Source organism: Ranitomeya imitator, chromosome 2 (assembly GCF_032444005.1).
Source record: "Ranitomeya imitator isolate aRanImi1 chromosome 2, aRanImi1.pri, whole genome shotgun sequence".
NCBI lineage: Eukaryota > Metazoa > Chordata > Amphibia > Anura > Dendrobatidae > Ranitomeya > Ranitomeya imitator.
In genome coordinates, this window is record NC_091283.1 from 715,638,561 (window position 1) to 715,656,855 (window position 18,295).

Here is an 18,295-nt window from a genome sequence, read left to right on the forward strand (position 1 = left end):
AAAACTCATTTAAATAACACAAGGTTCTTAGTAATAGCCTTCCAACGCGTTTCCCCCTCCATTCATTGGGGGGATTTTGTTAATGGTAATACAGCTTGGTCTCTTGCAGTGGCAAGTAGTACGAAAACATAGTCCTGAATAGGGTTGAGCGACTTTTCTTTTTATAGGATCGGGTCGGGTTTCACGAAACCCGACTTTTTCAAAAGTCGGGTCGAGTGAAATCGGCCGATCCTATAGAAAAGTCGGGGTCGGGGTTGGCCGAAACACGAAACCCAATGCAGTGCATTGGGTTTCTAATGGTTCCCAGGGTCTGAAGGAGAGGAAACTCTGCTTCAGGCCCTGGGATCCATATTTAAGTGTAAAATAAAGAATCAAAATAAAAAATATTGATATACTTACCCTCGGACGCGTCCTGGTTCTCACCGGCAGCCTTCCTTCCTAAAAATGAGCGCCTGAAGGACCTTCAATGACGTCGCGGCTTGTGATTGGTCGCGTGAGCGGTCACATGGGCGTCACACGACCAATCACAAGCCGTGACGTCATCTAAGGTCTTTCAGGCGCTGATTCTTAGGAAGGAAGGCTGCGGGTTAGAACCAGGGCGCGTCCGAGGGTGAGTATATACCAATTAGGAATATACTCACCCTCGGACGCGCCCTCGGACGCTACCTTCCTAAGAATTAGCGCCTGAAGGACCTTAGATGATGTCGCGGCTTGTGATTGGTCGCGTGACCGCCCATGTGACCGCTCACGCAACCAATCACAAGCCGCGACGTCATCGAAGGCCCTTCAGGCGCTCATTCTTAGGAAGGAAGGCTGCCGGTGAGAACCAGGGCGCGTCCGAGGGTGAGTATATCAATATTTTTTTATTTTTATTCTTTATTTTACACTTAAATATGAATTCCGATACTGATTCCCGATATCTTAAACATATCGGAACTCGGTATCGGAATTCCGATTCCAGATCAGAAGATCGCCGACCTCATGGCCGACCCCACACAGGGGTCGGGTCGGGTTTCATGAAACCCGACTTTGCCAAAAGTCGGCAACTTCTGAATCTGGCCGACCCATTTAGCTCAACTCTAGTCCTGACTGTTATGATTTTAGAAGTTTTAAAATTGTAGCAGCAATTTTTCATTTTTTCAAGGAAATTTACAAAACGTACTTTTTTAGGGACCTATTGTTAGGAGTCGAGTTTCCTCTGCTGCACAGGGGGAATCTCGATCCGTCTCCGCTGCGGTCTCCCATTCTCCTCCAGCCGCAGTGGAATCTGCTCAGCAGGGACGTCGCTCCCAGTGTCTTGCTCGCTCTCACTCTGTACAGAGAGTTACTGCTGCTTCTTCAGCTCCTGCCATAAAAGTCAGTGCTGGTCAGCGGCGCGCGGACTTCCCTGGGACTAAGTCCTTGTTTGCGCACACTGAGCATGCCCAGAGCAAGATCTCCTGTTGGAGATCGAGGGTCATGTGCTCTGGCTCTGCAGCGCATTCCATTGGTCCTCTTGGCAGGTCTTGGAAGGGCAAAGTTTCTGTGGCCACTTCCTGTCCTACAATTATATAAACTGCGCATGACCGCACGGCCATGCGCTAGTGTACAATTGAATACGTGTGTTTGTTGTGAGTGCAAGTCGTTCATTAAATACCCCTACCCTATTGTATGACTGTTCGCGTATGGAGTATGGCTGCTATCTAGCGCCCGACAAATCACTCAACGTGTCACACACGTATCAGCGTCTATTGCTGTGACCGCCAGTGTGGCGCCACGCGCCAGCAGTGCGCTTCCTGACCCACGTCTGGGTGCTTAGTGGTGCCTGCCAGCACGGCACAGTTCGCACTTCGGTGCTCTAATTATAAGAGTTGCCTAACACACCCTGTTGCGGTGTTGTGCCTGCAAGGGTCTAATCGGACTTCAATCCTAGTTGGGGTTAAGTTCGCTGACTGCTTGCTCGCCTTCTATGTGCGGTACCGCGACCCTGTGACGCAACAGGATCGCTTCCTTCACGTTGGGTGAAGTTTAACCCACGCGAGTATACTTATGAGTACCGCCATATAGTCCGTCATTACTCAGCAGCAGGTTCCATCTCTGCACGGTGGACCCCGGGCTACGAACGCACCGTACACTATCAGTCTTATTATTTGGTGCGTTCCGCTAGCCCTAACACCTATTCAGTTTTGAAGTGACTTTGGAGGACCTGTATGTTGTAGAGTCCCCAAAAATGAGATCACTATAAAAACAGCGCCCCCTCAATTAATTTAAAACTGCTGTCAGGCAGGTTATTAACCATTTGGGAGTTTTTCAGGAATTAATACAAAGTGGCATGACAGGAAGGAAAAATTTTATTTTTACCACCTAAATGTTGCTAACTTCTGAACAGCAGACTCTAAAGCCGCTATTTGTCCATGAATTGCCATGGCAAACATCAAGACCACATTATCAAAATCTCAGGGTGCTGATGGGGTTAAAGAGGGAACCCCCACACTCTGTTAACCATTTAGATTCCATAGTTACTGTTAGCAGCATCTAAAGCAGTGTTTCTCAACTCCAGTCCTCAAGACCCCAAAACAGGTCATGTTTTCAGGATTTCCTTAGTATTGCATAGGCGGTGGAATTAATGCTTGAGCAGGTGATGACATTTTCACCTGTGCAATACTAAGGAAATCCAGAAAACATGACCTGCTGTGGGGTCTTGAGGACTGGAGTTGAGAAACACTGATCTAAAGGGTTAAAAAGTCATGGTTGGTGCCAAAACCAATCAAGACTGATACAGCCAGGTGTCAGCTATAGTGCATAGTCAACTGCAGCTGAATTTTCGCCAGGCAGGGGATGCTATTGCCTGATATGTGAGGTCAGTAAAAATATGTATTGGTGGTCATTTTAAATAATGTTTTTCTAGTTTGCACGGTATTTTTCTGCAATCCCATGTAATCACTTGGTTGTTAATAAAGATTTACGATATTTAACACTATTTGAGTTATCTGGGCTTTTTGGTTGAGTTTTCTCTCCTTTCTTTTTCTGCTATTCATTATCAACTGTCCAGCTCTTTTTACATATAGTCCTACTTATATGGATTTATTACACAAGACTACATAGTTGCCAGCTATATTTTCTAGTCATACTTCATATAGATATCCATTTCTTTCCCTTGTCTTTTATTTTAAAGAACTTGCATTCCATGCACAGTCTGTCCATGCCTAGGGGATCCTCTGTTTTGTTAGTGTGATTATGTGCTCAATTTTGCATCCCACAGATCTGAATGCTGAGTGGATGCTGTTGCCACCCGCTCTGCCATCGCATTTGCTTCCGGCTCTCTGGAGCACAGAGTGGGCTTCATGGTTCATCCAAATTGTCACATCCAGCAGCACTTTGTTTATTCATGTTACCATCACTTTAGAGAAATCTCTGTATTTTACTGATTTTCCACATTAATACTGTATAAATGACTTATTTAAGTTAATTTTATTTCTACTTACCTACATTTAAATTTATTGTTCACGGCTGTATTTGTTTTAATGCCTTACCTACCTTCAACCATTATAAATGTGGATACATAGTATACTGTGACATTTTTTCATTACTAAGTGCATTATTCATGTATTCTAAATTATACCATTAGCACATATTATCATTCTGTACCTTCTTTGGACTTTCTTTCATGATGTATTTTTCCTTTTTATATAACTGTGATTTTATCCTTTTGAGTTAATAAAGTTTAATCCAGTCATCCTTTGTAGGTATTGTATTTAAATGCTGTTTTTTGCCTACATTTTTTCCTAAATTTTCTTTTACACTGGCCCTGTTGTCTGTAGGTTCATATAGGCATTTCACTGTATTATTAATATAATTTTTGGAATAAAATTGATGTTAGTTTTTTTTTTTTTTTTTTACTCTGAAGCAGCGATACATTATTGTGCATGGAGTTGCTGAGCTCAGGCTGTAAAAATGTTGAGTGTTGGTTTAACAACATTCCCTCCATTGTTATATATCTTTGCCAATTAGGCACCACACAGAGGATTCAGCTTTTCTAGCCTGTGGTAGTTCACAAGCCAGTTTTCATAATCACAAACCCCTTGTTCTCAGACCTATGAATGCAGCCTATTTACCATGGTATGTAAATAGGATTTAGGAAAGGTAGAATCGGGGGGAGCACTGCAAAGAGAGCAATCCAGCTTTCATTCACATCATTAGGAAATTCTTCTGGGGATTGGCTTGTTTCAGACATAACTACTAAGAATCAAAAAGATCTTACATAACGACCTGTCTGATGCTTCATGACAAACAGACCCTTTAAAAGGAAGCCTTTCTAGTGTGCGCCTGTGCGAAGGGAAAGCAGCAGACAGTTCACCAGGGTGTTAGCACAATTTTGCAAACATGGTTACATCTTACCCGCTTCCTGAAGGTTTCTCCGAGATTGAAGTATTTGGCATTGGAACAATTCTCCTGGTCGAAGGTAAGATTTTAATATCATAGTGGACTCAGTTTTTATTTACCATTAAAATCAGCAAGATAAGGGTCATGTTTCTGTGATCATCTCAGCACAGCAAGGCATCAAAAGTAAAAACTTGAATCCCTTGGACTCCTTATATCACATTAATAGTAGGAAAAATCAGATGTGCAACACACATCTCAAATGATGGGAAATATGTCTCTGGTTGTATAATCCTTACCTTGCAGTAGGCGATGTAACGCTGCAAACGGACTTCATGCAGAGCAAAAACCATTTCATACGATATAAATAATTACATAAGGACAAACGCATTATATAGATAAAGCAAAAGACAAGTGAATTCACATATAATATTGGCATAATCTGCAAGTAACATGAACGTGTCAGCAGCTAAATGGTAAAGAAATTATAGACGTGATTCAGAGACAGCAGCATTCTGCATTTTCCTCTTTCTTGCAAATGTATTGACACCGGTATGATCACTTGTGTCAATAGCCTACTTGCTTCTTTCTGATGATTGAGAGGTATCTATAAGATCTGTTGCATGAAATAACAAATAATGGAAATTATCTTACTCTATCTACAGTATATGACTTTGGATATGTTGAGATAATCTTATAAATGCCCCTGCTGTGTACTGTGTAATGGCCGTGTCTGACCGTACAGGAACATGGTCTGATCATATCACAGCTCCTGGGCAGGGGAGGAAGCAAAAGAGTATACAGGCATTACAGCACAGGATCACAGCTGATTCTTTCTGTGAGATAAAACAAGTTTATAAACAGGTAAGGAAATGTTTTATCTCACAGAAAGCAGCAGCTGTGATCCCATTCTGTAATGTCATAGTAACATAGTAACATAGTAAGGCCGAAAAAAGACATTTGTCCATCCAGTTCAGCCTATATTCCATCATAATAAATCCCCAGATCTACGTCCTTCTACAGAACCTAATAATTGTATGATACAATATTGTTCTGCTCCAGGAAGACATCCAGGCCTCTCTTGAACCCCTCGACTGAGTTTGCCATCACCACCTCCTCAGGCAAGCAATTCCAAGTGTCTGTACAAGTGTCTGTACACTCTTTTGCTTTCTCCCCCTGTGTTATGATCAGACCATGTTACTGCACAGTCAGACACAGCCATTACTCAGTACATCCAATAACCCATTTATAATCCAATATCTACTTATTAAAATGTACTTTGCTTGTGGGACAACCCCTTTAAGTGCATGTTTTAAGCAATTTGTTATGCCTTCAATTGAATGGGTAATAAAGACAGAGCAAAAATTCTGTAATAATTGACATACTGCTGTTTAAAAAAAATGCACCACAGCTCAAAAATGCAAAAAAAAAAATAACACAGCATATGAATGGGATTTTAGAACTCTCATTAATTTTGCTGCAACTGCAAATTGCTGAATTTTTTATTTGCAAAAAAGCGCACTGAATAAAAAAGCATCACAAACACGACTTGTGAACAAGCCCTTATCTGGAATTTATTGGAGGAGCTGGGATTAAAGGCTCATGCAGACGTCTATGCAAATTGGTCGCAGCTGTCCCAATCTGACAGCTTCATGTATATCTACAAGGATGTTAGGCTCGTCCTGGGGGAGCCATGGCCAGTTTTTGTATTGTGGTCCATGCTCGGACCGATATGTATGAACGTCCGTATGAATCCTTCGACTAGGGTTGCAGGGTCATATATTTTCTCATCCAAGTGTGATCACCGTGTGATCTGATTTTCTCAGATGTGGAGAAGATGAAAGAAAAAAATTCTCCATTTTGTCTGTCTGTGAAAATCACACCCCACGCAGATGTGATCCCAGTGCAGTCCGATGTTTTCCACAGACTCATTGACTTGTATGGCCAAGTGCGATCCGAATATTGGATGCCAATTATGAATGCTGCAATTTTTTCCTCAGACTGACTCGAAGGAAAAGATCGGACATGTGCACAGACCCGTAAAAGAACATTGGTCCGACTGCAATCCGAGATTTTGTCGGATCACACTTTGAATGAAAATACGGTCTGCACGAGCCCTTAGGGTATGTGCACACGATGTGGATTTTGCTGTGGATCTGCAGCAGTTTCCCATGAGTTTACAGTTCAATGTAAACCTATGGGAAACCAAAAACGCTGTGCACATGATGCGGAAAAAAAACATGCGGAAACGCAGCGGTTTACATTCCGCAGCATGTCACTTCTTTCTGCGGATTCCGCAGCGGTTTTACCGCTGCCCCTATGGAAAACTGCAGTTGTAAAACCGCAGTGAAAACCGCAGAAAAACCCCAGTAAATCCGCAATTAATCTGCAGCAAAAATGCAGCGTTTTTGCCCTGCAGATTTATCAAATCTGCTGCGGAAAAATCCGCAGTGGCCAAGAATACGTGTGCACATACCCTTATGCTGATCAGTACCTTGTCAGACATGGTGGTGGGCGCAACAGGCAGCAATCAAACCCTTTGACAATGATAACAATAACTGCTGTCATGTATGTGACCTAGTTGTGGCTTGATCATTATTTCAATGCAACCTTTGGTGATGAAGGCGGATTTTTTCTTACAGCTCTGCTTGGCTTCATTCTAAACGGTCTGACAATCCTTTCTTTCTACAAAATCAGAGAGCTCAGGACACCAAACAACCTGCTTATAATAAGCCTGGCAGTGGCTGACACTGGACTGTGTATTAATGCCTTTGTAGCTGCCTTTTCCAGTTTCTTAAGGTAACACATTCACCATTAATGTAATGCAGGCATAGATTTTAGGTATAAATTTTGTGTATTGGCTCTTGGGCAATTAAAAAAGCTACAAAGCAGTATCCATATCTGTGTTACATTGTGGCAAACCTCCTTCTGGATAGAGATTGCTGATAAAACGATTCCAATTAGTGAAAACATTTTACTTTAACAGCATTGTAAAGAAATCTGATGCACCCACTATAAAAACTATCCATAGCATAAACTCACCTGTACTGAGGATATGAAATGTCATTTTATCCTCCTGATGTATTTCACCTTTTCCAAAGGAGACATGTTCGGCCTACCTGCACCGCTTTTACAATCATATCTGGGGCAATATTTATTGCAGATGTTGCCGCAGCATTTTTTTTAGCTGAAATGCAATGTGGGAACATAATGCTAAATTCTCAGCAAGTTCTTGCATTGCACAGAAAACATAAAATTGTATAAAATTACTATCGAACCATTTCATTCTAAAGGTTTATGCTTACTGACCCTTCAACTTCAATCAGAGCTGATAATGTCTATTCCTTTTGGAAATTGCAGACCCAACAAATATTTACTGCCATATATTGAGTGCTAATAACATTATCCTAAAGGCACCAGCTCACACTATAAGGCCACGTTCACACGTTCAGTATTTTGCATCAATATTTTACATGAGTATTTGTAAGCCAAAATCAGGAGTGGGTGACAAATACAGACGTGGTGATGACTTTCTATCGTATTTTTCCTTTCATTGTTCCTCTCTTTATTTTGGTTTACAAATAATGATGTAAAATACTGACCAAATACTGAACATTTTTTACATTACAATTGGTGTTTAAATATTTTTGCAATCCAACTTGTATGTGATGCATGAGCACTAAATAGTTTCAGTTGGTGAATTGAAGTGAGAAAAAGACAGGCAGAAAATTAATTTATGGGACAAAATAAAAAAAAGGCATGTGCATAAGTATTCGCCCCTTTTGATATGAAGCCCCTAAAAATTCCCGGTGCAGGCAATTGTCTTCACATGAGCTCACATTCATCAGCATAAATAAAATCAGTCTGATGTTGTTTCTGAAAAGTAAGATGAGTGTCATGCAAGTACAATGTGATTTTTCTCACCTACTAACCATATCTGTATGCAATATGTTTTTAACGTCAAATTTTACATACAGTAATTCTCTAGGTCATGACAAGCTAGTTTACTAACTAATAAAACAATTGATAGATATATAGACAGATAGATAGATAGATGTATTCTGCTCCTAATTTATACATTAAAGAAAAAAATGGCATGGGGTCCACCTAATTTTTATTAACGAGCTAAGGAAAAGTCAACAGCTGTGGGCTGATGTTTATAGTCTGGGAAGGGGGTAATACACAAGGAGTTTCCTATTTAATTAATATCAGCTCACAGTGGTCTACTTGTTTACTTAGCCTTTCCTGGTCATTAACAAGGGGTGACCCTCCCAAAAAATGACATTGGGTCCCTCCTATAATTAATAAGCAGCAAAAGCCAGGAAGACAGCTGTGGACTGATATTAAAAGCTAGGAAAGAGCAATGGATATTGGCCCCCTCCCAGACTAAGAAAATCGTCCCTCAGCCACCCCAGAAATGGGGCATCCTTTAGATGTGTGAATTCTGGCACTTAGCCTTCGCTCTTCCCACTTGCCCTGGTGTGGTGGCAAGAGGGGTAAAGGTATTTGGGTCCATGTCAGCTTTGTATTGTCAGCTGACATCAAGCCCAAAAGTTAGTAATGGAGAGGTGTCTATAAGACACCCCCATTACTAACCCCATAGTAAAATGTAATAAAGACACACACAGAATAAAATCCTTTATTTGAAAGAAGCACACAAAGTCCTTTATTTTAAATAAATACTCCCACTCTTTTTCCCATTTATTACTGTGTAAATAAAAAATAATAATCCACTATATTGCTTACCTGTCCACATAAAATCCGTATGTGTACTGTCCCACGAAGGACTCCAACTCTGCTACATCTGAGTAGTTTGTTGAATGGTGGCATGATGTGACCACTTAGCAAGCCAGCCAGAACATGCTGAGACAGAAGCATGATTACACACCTGTAGTGTCTAGCGCTGACATGAGAAAGGTCACCAGATTTCATTGCCGATGAATCCTGGTGACCTTAGTGATGTCAATTCTCGCTGCATGAGAACTTTCTCACGATGGCGGGTAATTATGTATGTTGTATACTGTGAGATCTTTTCAAGTACAAAGTTTACTTTTTATGCTATGTTTAATTTGTAGCTGTAATGCAATCATTTAAATGCGACCTAAAATTGACATAGAATGTCATAATTTAACTGCAAGTGTTATTCTCACTTAAAGGAGTTATCTAGGGGAAAAAAATTATCAACTATCCAGAGGCTAAATTATAACTTACTGATAAGTGGAGGTCTGACTACTGGGATCCGTGCGATAGACAGTTTATCCCCAATGAGACACTTTTCTCCTTATTGCATAATGGATTAGTGCATCTGCCCAACCACTGCTCCATTCATTCCTTATAGGGCTGATGAAAATGCCTTTCCATCCTACACTCCCTTTAAAGGGCTTGTCTCTTTTGAGTTCTTTGTGAATGGTTAAAATTGCAAAATGATGGTTAAAACAATCAAGTTTGCATTTCACCACTTATTAAAAATCCTCTATGCTGTCAAGAACAGAGGGATTTTTATTTCTATAGTGTACAACTTGTTTCTTAGGTCCCAGAGTCGCTGATTATTTAGGTAAGGCCGGAGTCACATAAGCGTATAACACAGCTGTGTGCTATGAGATAAAACATCGCATAGCACTCTGTCCAGTGTTTTTCATGGGGCAGTTCAGATCTGTGATTATGTTGTAATGCCGATTCGGCAGATCACACTCACCTATACAATGACTTTCTCTGTCCCCTCCATACCTGTGCTGCGATTCACTCATGCGAGAGAATTGGAGCACAGGGCACTGACACTCGGTTCACAATCACAGCAGAGTTTAAGCTGAGTATCATTAGTAGATCACATTTGATGCGCTCACATTAAATGCTATACGCTGGTGTGACCCCAACCTGAAAAGCGTGCACCACTAGAATAGAAGACTCTGTGATTTCCAGACTGCAAGTTCTGCTCTGAAACTGTCCGAATCCCTTGATCTGGCCAGCTTCATTGTTCTTGCATTTCTCCTATGCAGGTGTAACAACAGGTGCTTGGATGCAGTGACACAGAAGCGCAGAGCAGGGGTTAACTATTTAATTGTTCAACAGCAATGAACTCTTCGCAGAGAGATAACAGGGGAAAAGGGATGCAAAATAAACTGTGTAACGGTTGTTTAACTAGACCCGTCTTTTATTATCAGGTTAAACTTATCGGAGCTCCACTGTACTTCACTTTCTGGAGGTCTGACAGGTGATGAGATACTGACAGAAGCCGGTGCAGTGTCTTGAGGTGTCCCCGCTCAACACAGTCTCGCTTCTGGCAGCAGTGAGCTGTCACCGTTTTTTGCCCTCAGAGCCCCTAGCCCATTTAACTGCGGAGCAGAAGAGTGAAGCTCTCTGCAAGATTTCACTTGGTGCGTATCTCTCTGTCTCTCTGAGCAGCCGCCTTCACCTGAATGTCTGCACCACAATGCTGTGCTCGGCACGCATCTCTCTGTATGCCAGCCGATGCCTAGACATCTGTACTGCAATGCTGTGCCCAGTGTGCATCTCCCTGCACACCCGCTGATATTGGTGAGTCTGTAACGTGCCCACTCTGAATCTGCGCACTGCGGCCTTTCTCACTCCTCGATCCAGCAGCGGTCCACATCTGCTCAGAGCTCTGGTGTAAAGTCCCCTTCAGTTACCGAGCAACCCCTTTTAACCCACTCACCCTGGCTATGTCCCCTTCATCTCATTCCCTCCAGCAACAGGAGGTTCGGCCCCAGCAGTTCTGGACCTGGTGCTTCAGACGCACTTGCAGCCCGGTCTTCCCTTCTGCACCCACGCCTTCCTTTAGCTTGCCATTCAACGGGCGAGCTCTTTCACCAGACGTTCACAATTCTCATTTTCTTGGATAATTTTTTGCCAAATAAACTGATCTTTCTCGTAGCAGACGGGAGACACTGCAGCTGTGGTTCGCTCTGATTCTGGCTGAGTCATGGCAGTAGAGGGCTACTCTGATCCAGTGGGTCTGCACTTTAGCGAATTCCAGCATCGGTGGTTCAGTGTTCATCTCCCTGGGAGTGGTAGGTTCCAAATCATTGGGGTCTGGGGGCAAAGCGGACAGTCCCTCTTCTCCATCTAAGTTAGAAACCGGAGCTGGGGGCACCTCACTTGTTGTTGGCAACTCTTCTCCAGTTTTGGGTTCTTTGGACAAGCAGGGCCGTAACATGCTACGATTGACTATTCTAGTGGGTGTTCCTCCTTCCTGTTCAGACTGAGCATCATACACCGGCCCATCGGGGTCAACCCATCGTGTCACTCGGTGTGGAGTTAACTTCCACAGGATTTCCAATTTTCCCCGGGGCCACTTATTCTGGACCAAAACTTGATCCCCAGTGTCATGATCCAGACCGAGTTTTAGGTCTTGTCTCTCCTTTCCCGGTCTGGTGATAACAGGGGTTAACTTTCTCTGCCTCATTCTGGTGTCAGGCTGCTATTTCTCTGCACTGCATCCTGCAGGCAGTGCCACTTATATTTCCTGCCTACAGCATGTGTAGCGGGCTCTGGTGAGACCCTGATTTGTCATATTGCATTTAGCTATCTTTGCCTCTGACTGTTCATGCCTCTCTTCCCGCCCCAACTCTGTGTGTCCCTGTGTGTTTGGATTCCCTGGTACTCAACTCTGCTTTGGCACTGACCTGATTCTGTCTCTTCCTTCTGGTACTTCTGCGACAGACCGATACTGACCTTTTGGCACTCCTCAGACTCTGTTTTTGGGATTCACCTTGTTACTATGCTACTCTCTGGTATCGACCCAGCTTGTATGACTATTCTGCTGCCACCTGATGGTAGCCTTGCTGCAATTCTGCTGGTCTGCTCTGAGCAGGATTTCAGCCCTCTCTCCACTCTGCTGCCATCTAGTGGAGTTTGCATTTACCTGCAGTGCTGCAGCGTGACACCAGAGTTTCAGAGTTGCCTCATGGTGCTTGAGTTCCTAAAATTTCATCTGCACCAGTCGACGGAGAGTCTGCAATCAATGCCGGTGTTCCTTAACCCAAGAGTAGCCTGAACAACAAGGTATAAGGCGTGAACCCTGTTGTGCTGTGCACTCTGTTATTATACACCCACACCAGTTCTGCAACAAACTCAGTCCACCGTATCTTCCCATCTCCTTCCAAAGTGCGTAACGTCTCGATCAATGTTCGATTGAAGCATTCACAGGCTCCATTCGCTTGAGGGTGATAAGGAGTAAGTATGGACTTCCCAATCCGGTACAAATGGTGTAATTCTTCCAGCATGAGTAAAATGGAAAACATTGGAGTTCAGCTCAACAGGACTTGGTTTTCCTTTTTTTTATTTTTCAAAAGAAAATATAGTGCTTACAAAAAAAAATTACATGGTCGACATGACACAGTCGACGCGTTTCAACTGCACTAGGCAGTCTTTCTCTTGACTCACAACTTTTCTTTTGTCATGAGTAAGACTGCCTAGGGCCGTCAAAACACCTCGACTGGGTCATGTCGACCATGTAAATTTTTATTTTGTATGTGCTATATTTTCTTTTTTAAAATAAAAAGAAAAGGAAAATCTAGTCTTTTTGAGCCAGACTCCAATTTTTTCTATTTTCCTTTATGTGAGACCGAGGAAAGGCCGGTGTCTGAGCCCCAGGTGGATGAGCATAGAGCAACTGGGTGAGCTGGAATCAAGTTTCTATAATCGTCGGCATGAGCGTTCATGGCCTTGGCCCAGTATACAATCTTTAACCGATGCTTCACCATGTGGGCCACCCACCGTTGTTCTCTAGTTTTGCATTCTGCAGGTGGACTAAGGGATTATCTGTCCTCACCAGAACCTCTGATCTGGACATGTACTCTGCGAAATTCTCAGTCATGGCCCATACCAGGGCCAGCAGCTCCAACTTGAAGGAGCTATAGTTGTCTAGGTTTCGCCCTGAGTGATGCAGGGACCGGCTCACATAGGCCATCACCCATTCTTTCTCTCCTTGAACCTGTGACAGGACTGCTCCCAGTCTGTGTAGACTTCCGTCGGTGCAAAGGATGAATGGCTGTGAAAAATCGTCATAGGCGAATATGAGGGCCTCGGTCAGGGCCATTTTCAAACCTCCAAATTCTTCTTCTTTCCCCACTGGATGGCTCACTTCTTTAAGCCGGCCGGCACTCCCTTTAACAGTTCCAGCAAGGTTTTTGCTATATGGGTGAAATTTTTCACAAATCTTCAGTAGTACCCAGTAAGCTCCAGGAAAGCCCCGTACATCTTTCAACGTTGTAGCATTGGGCCATTCTTGTACCACCGCCACTTTCTCATGTGCAGGTCATACTCCTTCACTGGACACACTATGTCCCAAATATTCAATCTCCTTGTGGAAGAGATGGCATTTCTGTGACTTCACCTTTAGGCCATGGCACTGTAGCTGACTCAACACTTGCTTGAGCCACTGAAGGTGCTCCTCAAAGGTAGTTGCGTAGACGATGATGTCATCAAGATAAATCAAGGTAGCCTCAAAATTCAAGTCCCTAGATATCTCTCCATCGAATGGTGAAACATCCCTGGGGCGTTAGTCAGGCAAAGGGCATGTGGTTGAACTCGACCAGCCCCATGGGCAATACAAATGCTGTTTATGGCCAGTCGTGTTCAGCCATTGGCACCTGCCAGCTCTCGCAGGCCAGATTAAGGGTGGAAAAGTACTTTGCTTGTCCCAAAGGCAATGGATAATAGTCTTGCACTGTGCAGGCATTCAGCCACCTATAATCGATGCAGAAACGTAAGGTCCCATCTTTTTTTCGGACTAGCACAATGGGGGCTGCCCATGGACTGACTTTCTCGTATTACTCCACATTGCAACATGTAAGCCAGCATTTCATTCACTTCCTTATATATCTGGGAAGGTATTTGGTGATATCTTTCTCAGATTGGAGCAGCACTCCCCGTAGGAATTTCAAGAGTGACAGTCTGGCTGCAACTGAAGTCCTCTTCATGGCGGGCAAAAATCTCCTGATAGTGCTGTAGCACATTCTCCACTTGCTGAACTTGTGGAGGTAATAGTCCCATCAATTCTACCCGCATTCACTCTAAGATTCTATGACCCTCCTTCCTGTTGCCAGTCTATGGATCCCCTCGCACAACAGCCAGTTGAACTACTTCGGAAGGCATTAGCTTCTCCGGCATTCCCAAGATCTGGGCCACTTCACTCTTGGGTAGAAGGGTGAGAATTTCGGTCCATAGGTTGACACACCGTACTGCAACGTTGCTGTCTGGAACTGTGGCTAATGTCCAAGCGAAGAGTAACCCAGGGGGTATTTGATCTATTGCTGTTGGCTCTACTTGTACTACCACTCCCTCCAGGGGAGTGCAAGCTCTTACTGGCAATGTGAGCACTGTCTGGCCGGGCGGTAGGTTAATTTTTGCAGCCACCAGAACCATCACTTTCCCCAAGACTTTTCCTTCTCCTGACATCTCCTGGGCTTGAGCTGTTTGGATCAATTTCTGAAACACCTTCCATTGAGGGATTAGTGTTCTCCATTGGTTCAAGAAAGGTTCTTGGGGCTCATTAATAAAAAGTTATCCCATCTCCCTCAGCACATTCATTCCAAGAGTCATTATGGGTCCACGACCGACATCTCCTGTGACCAATACGACCCTTTTGTAGTCTACATTCTTACCCCACACTCTAATCTACATCCAGACCACTCTTGCGACTGGAATGGGCAATTGATTGGCCGCTGTCAATCTTATTACTGGTCCCCGCTCTGGCTGCGAGAATTCTGGGAAGTGTCATCTGAATTAGGCTTCGGGCAGAGTAGTCACTCGAGATCCAGTGTCGATTAAGCAGTGAACAGCTCGCACATTCACCTCGGCCCAGGCCGTAGGGCTTGTAGAAAATATGTTCTCAGGACTTCCTTCTCCCTTTTGTTGTCTTCCCTGCTCTAGACTGTGTTCCTCAGTCACAGAGCCCTCTAGTTTAATGGCTGCCTTGGTGGGGGCCATCTCTGGCTCGCATAGCTTCGAGCATAGTGTCCTGTCTTGCCACAGTTGAAGCACATTAGACCCCCTTTGGCACCAGGTTGGGCAGAAAGGTGAGATCCTGCATCACTTCTGTCTCTGGTTGAGGGGGCTCCTCTCAGTGGAACTTGAGCTGGAACAGGGTCTCTCCTAAAACTGGACCATTTACTCCGCATCTCTTGTATCTCATTCCGGATCTCTCTGGCTCTGCTGCAGGAAGGGTAGGTACTTCACTTGTAATAAGGACCACCCCCTTTTCCTGCTTTCCTACGCGCGCCTCTGCCCCCACCTCTATGAAGGTCATACGTAGGATAGCACACAAACGTTCTCGCAATGCCTGTTTAAGTGGCGTGTCCCTAAGACCTGACACAAATTGATCCCTCAAAATTCTATCAGGAGGCCCTACTCCCATGGTTCCTACATCTTCCCTCTTTGTAATGTGTGCATGCACCTCCTGCAACGCATTGATATATTGCATCACTGTCTCCCCTTCTCACTGAACATGACCAAATAAACACATGCACAACTCTCCAACGTCAGTAGGATCCCCATGCATCTCCTCCAAAACCTGTACCACCTTCCCCAATGTATCCTGCTCATGTGGAGGGCAGAACATTACTGGAATACCGGGTCTCACCATCCAGGGTCATGAATGCTATCTCTGCCTGCAGCGCAGGGGCCATGGGGTGCATCCGCAGCATTCTCTTGATCCTTTCGGTCCGATCCCACAACATCATATTGTTTTCCGTGAACTTTGGGAGATTACTAAGCATTGCCCCAATGGTAAACTGGATCTGGAAGTACTCATATTGGACTGGTCTGCAGTGTCTGCGTCTAAGGACTGCATCCTGCTGACTACACCAAATGTAACACACAGGTGCTTGGATGCAGTGACGCAGAAGAGCAGAGCAGGGGTTAACTATTATTTAATTGTTCAACAGCAATGATTATTTAACTAAACAGTCTTTTGTTATCAGGTTAAACTTGTAGCTCTGCTGTCCGTCACTCTCTGGAGGTCTGACAAGTGATGGGATGCCGGCAAAGGCTGGTGAAGCGCCTTGAGGTGTCACCGCACAACACACGATCTTGCTTCTGGCAGGAGCGGGCGGTCGCCGGTCTTGCCTGCTGAGCCACTAGTCCATTTAACTGTGGAGCATAAGAGTGAAGCTCTCTGCAAGATTTCACTCGATGCGTGTCTCTCTGAGCAGCCACCGTCCCCTGAATGTCTGCACCACAATGCGCGTGTCTCTCTGTGTGCCAGTCGGTACCTCGACGTCTGTACTGTAATGCTCTGCCCGGCGCGCAAATCTCTGCACACCTGCTGATATTGGTGAGTCTCTACCGCGCTCACTTTGAATCTGCATGTTGCGGCCTATCGCTCTCCTCTCTCCAGCAGCGATCCGCACCTGCTCAGCATTTTGGTGAGAAGCCCCTTTCAGTTCCCGTGCAACCCCTTATAACCCACTCACCCTGGCTATGCCCCATTCACCCTGGTTTCAGGCTCGCTCCATCTGCAATCTCATTCCCTCCAGCAACAGGAGGTTCGACCCCAGCAATTCCGGACCTGGCGCTTCAGCAGCACTTGCAGCCCATTTCTCTCTTCTACACAGGTAGAGTGCTCAGTTTGGATCAACAGAGTAATCATATGCCCCCTGCCACCAGTTGTGTTGCTTTTTTTTTTCTAGCCGCAACCAAAGTAGAAAAGAAAAAGACGTGCACTCTTGCTACGGTGGTGCTGACTGAATGTGGAGTTATTCCACAAAATGTAATCCCAAGGATAAACAGTCACACTCAGAGTTCCTTTAAGTTGCAAACAATTTAGAATTTTATTTTCAAAACACCAAAATTAAATGATTCACCGCAGTTGAGACAATAAGGTATTCCAATGGTATAAGGTAACATTTCAATCCACTGTATCTTTATCAAACCTTACTCATACTAGAAAGGCAAGGAGACACCACCATAGTCTCCAGATGCAGCATACAAGTAGCCCCTAATGGGACTCCAGCACCTCTCATGAAATATTTCCTCTCCTTGCCTTTCTACTATGAGTAAGGTTTGATAAATACCCAGTGGGTCGAAACGTTACCTTATACCATTGGAATACCTAAAGGTACCGTCACACTCAGCGACGCTGCAGCGATATAGACAACGAGCCGACCTAAACTAGATCGCTGCAGCGTCGCTGTTTAGGTCGCTGTAGAGACGTCAAACACAGCAACTCCAGAACGATGCAGGAGCGATCCAGTGATGTAACGGCGACTCACTTATCGTTCTCACTGGTTGCTAGCTCCATGTCAAACAGCCGGAGTGTACCGATCCGACACACATCTAGGGGCCCTATGCTCGTTGCTGGCATCGTTGCTTTTGATGTCAAACATGACGATACACGCTGACCTGGCGACGAAATAAAGTTCTGGACTTCTAGCTTCGACCAGCGATGGCACAGCGGGATCCAGATCGCTGCTGCGTGTCAATCACAACGAGATCACTATCCAGGACGCTGCAACGTCACGGATTGTTGTCGTTCTCTTTGCAAAGTTGCTGAGTGTGACGGTACCTTTATTGTCTCAACTGCCGTGAATCATTTAATTTTGGTGTTTTGAAAATAAAATTCTAATTTGTTTGCTACCAAAGAGTTACAACATTTTTAACAGGACAAACACAATGTGTGAACACAGCCTTATACTGTCTCCTTAATAATTTGAATAATACTTAATTATGCTACCATTGGCAAAAGAAAGCAGTGCATGGATTACTACTTTTATTTAACTTTACAGGTATTGGCCCTATGGGTCAGAAGGTTGCCAAGTTCATGGATTCCAGGGTTTTGTTGCTGCTCTATCAAGTATCAGTTCCTGTGCTGCCATAGCATGGGACCGTTATCACCAGTACTGCACTCGTAAGTGTAAAAGCTAATAGGATCACATACATTATAACAAATCTTTTCCCATCCAGTACTATGTGATGA

General features: G+C 44.2%; 1 protein-coding gene across 1 annotated transcript in view; it reads left to right on the plus strand.

Moving 5' to 3' along the window:
- The first annotated feature begins 4,124 nt into the window (after window positions 1-4,124).
- The window catches only part of RGR (retinal G protein coupled receptor), a 44,693-nt gene continuing 30,522 nt past the window's right edge, over window positions 4,125-18,295 (plus strand). The window contains exons 1-3 of the mRNA XM_069753139.1: window positions 4,125-4,441; window positions 7,002-7,158; window positions 18,105-18,226. Coding sequence (XP_069609240.1) covers window positions 4,363-4,441; window positions 7,002-7,158; window positions 18,105-18,226 — 358 coding nt within the window. The 5' untranslated portion in view covers window positions 4,125-4,362. The remainder of the gene's footprint in view (window positions 4,442-7,001; window positions 7,159-18,104; window positions 18,227-18,295) is intronic.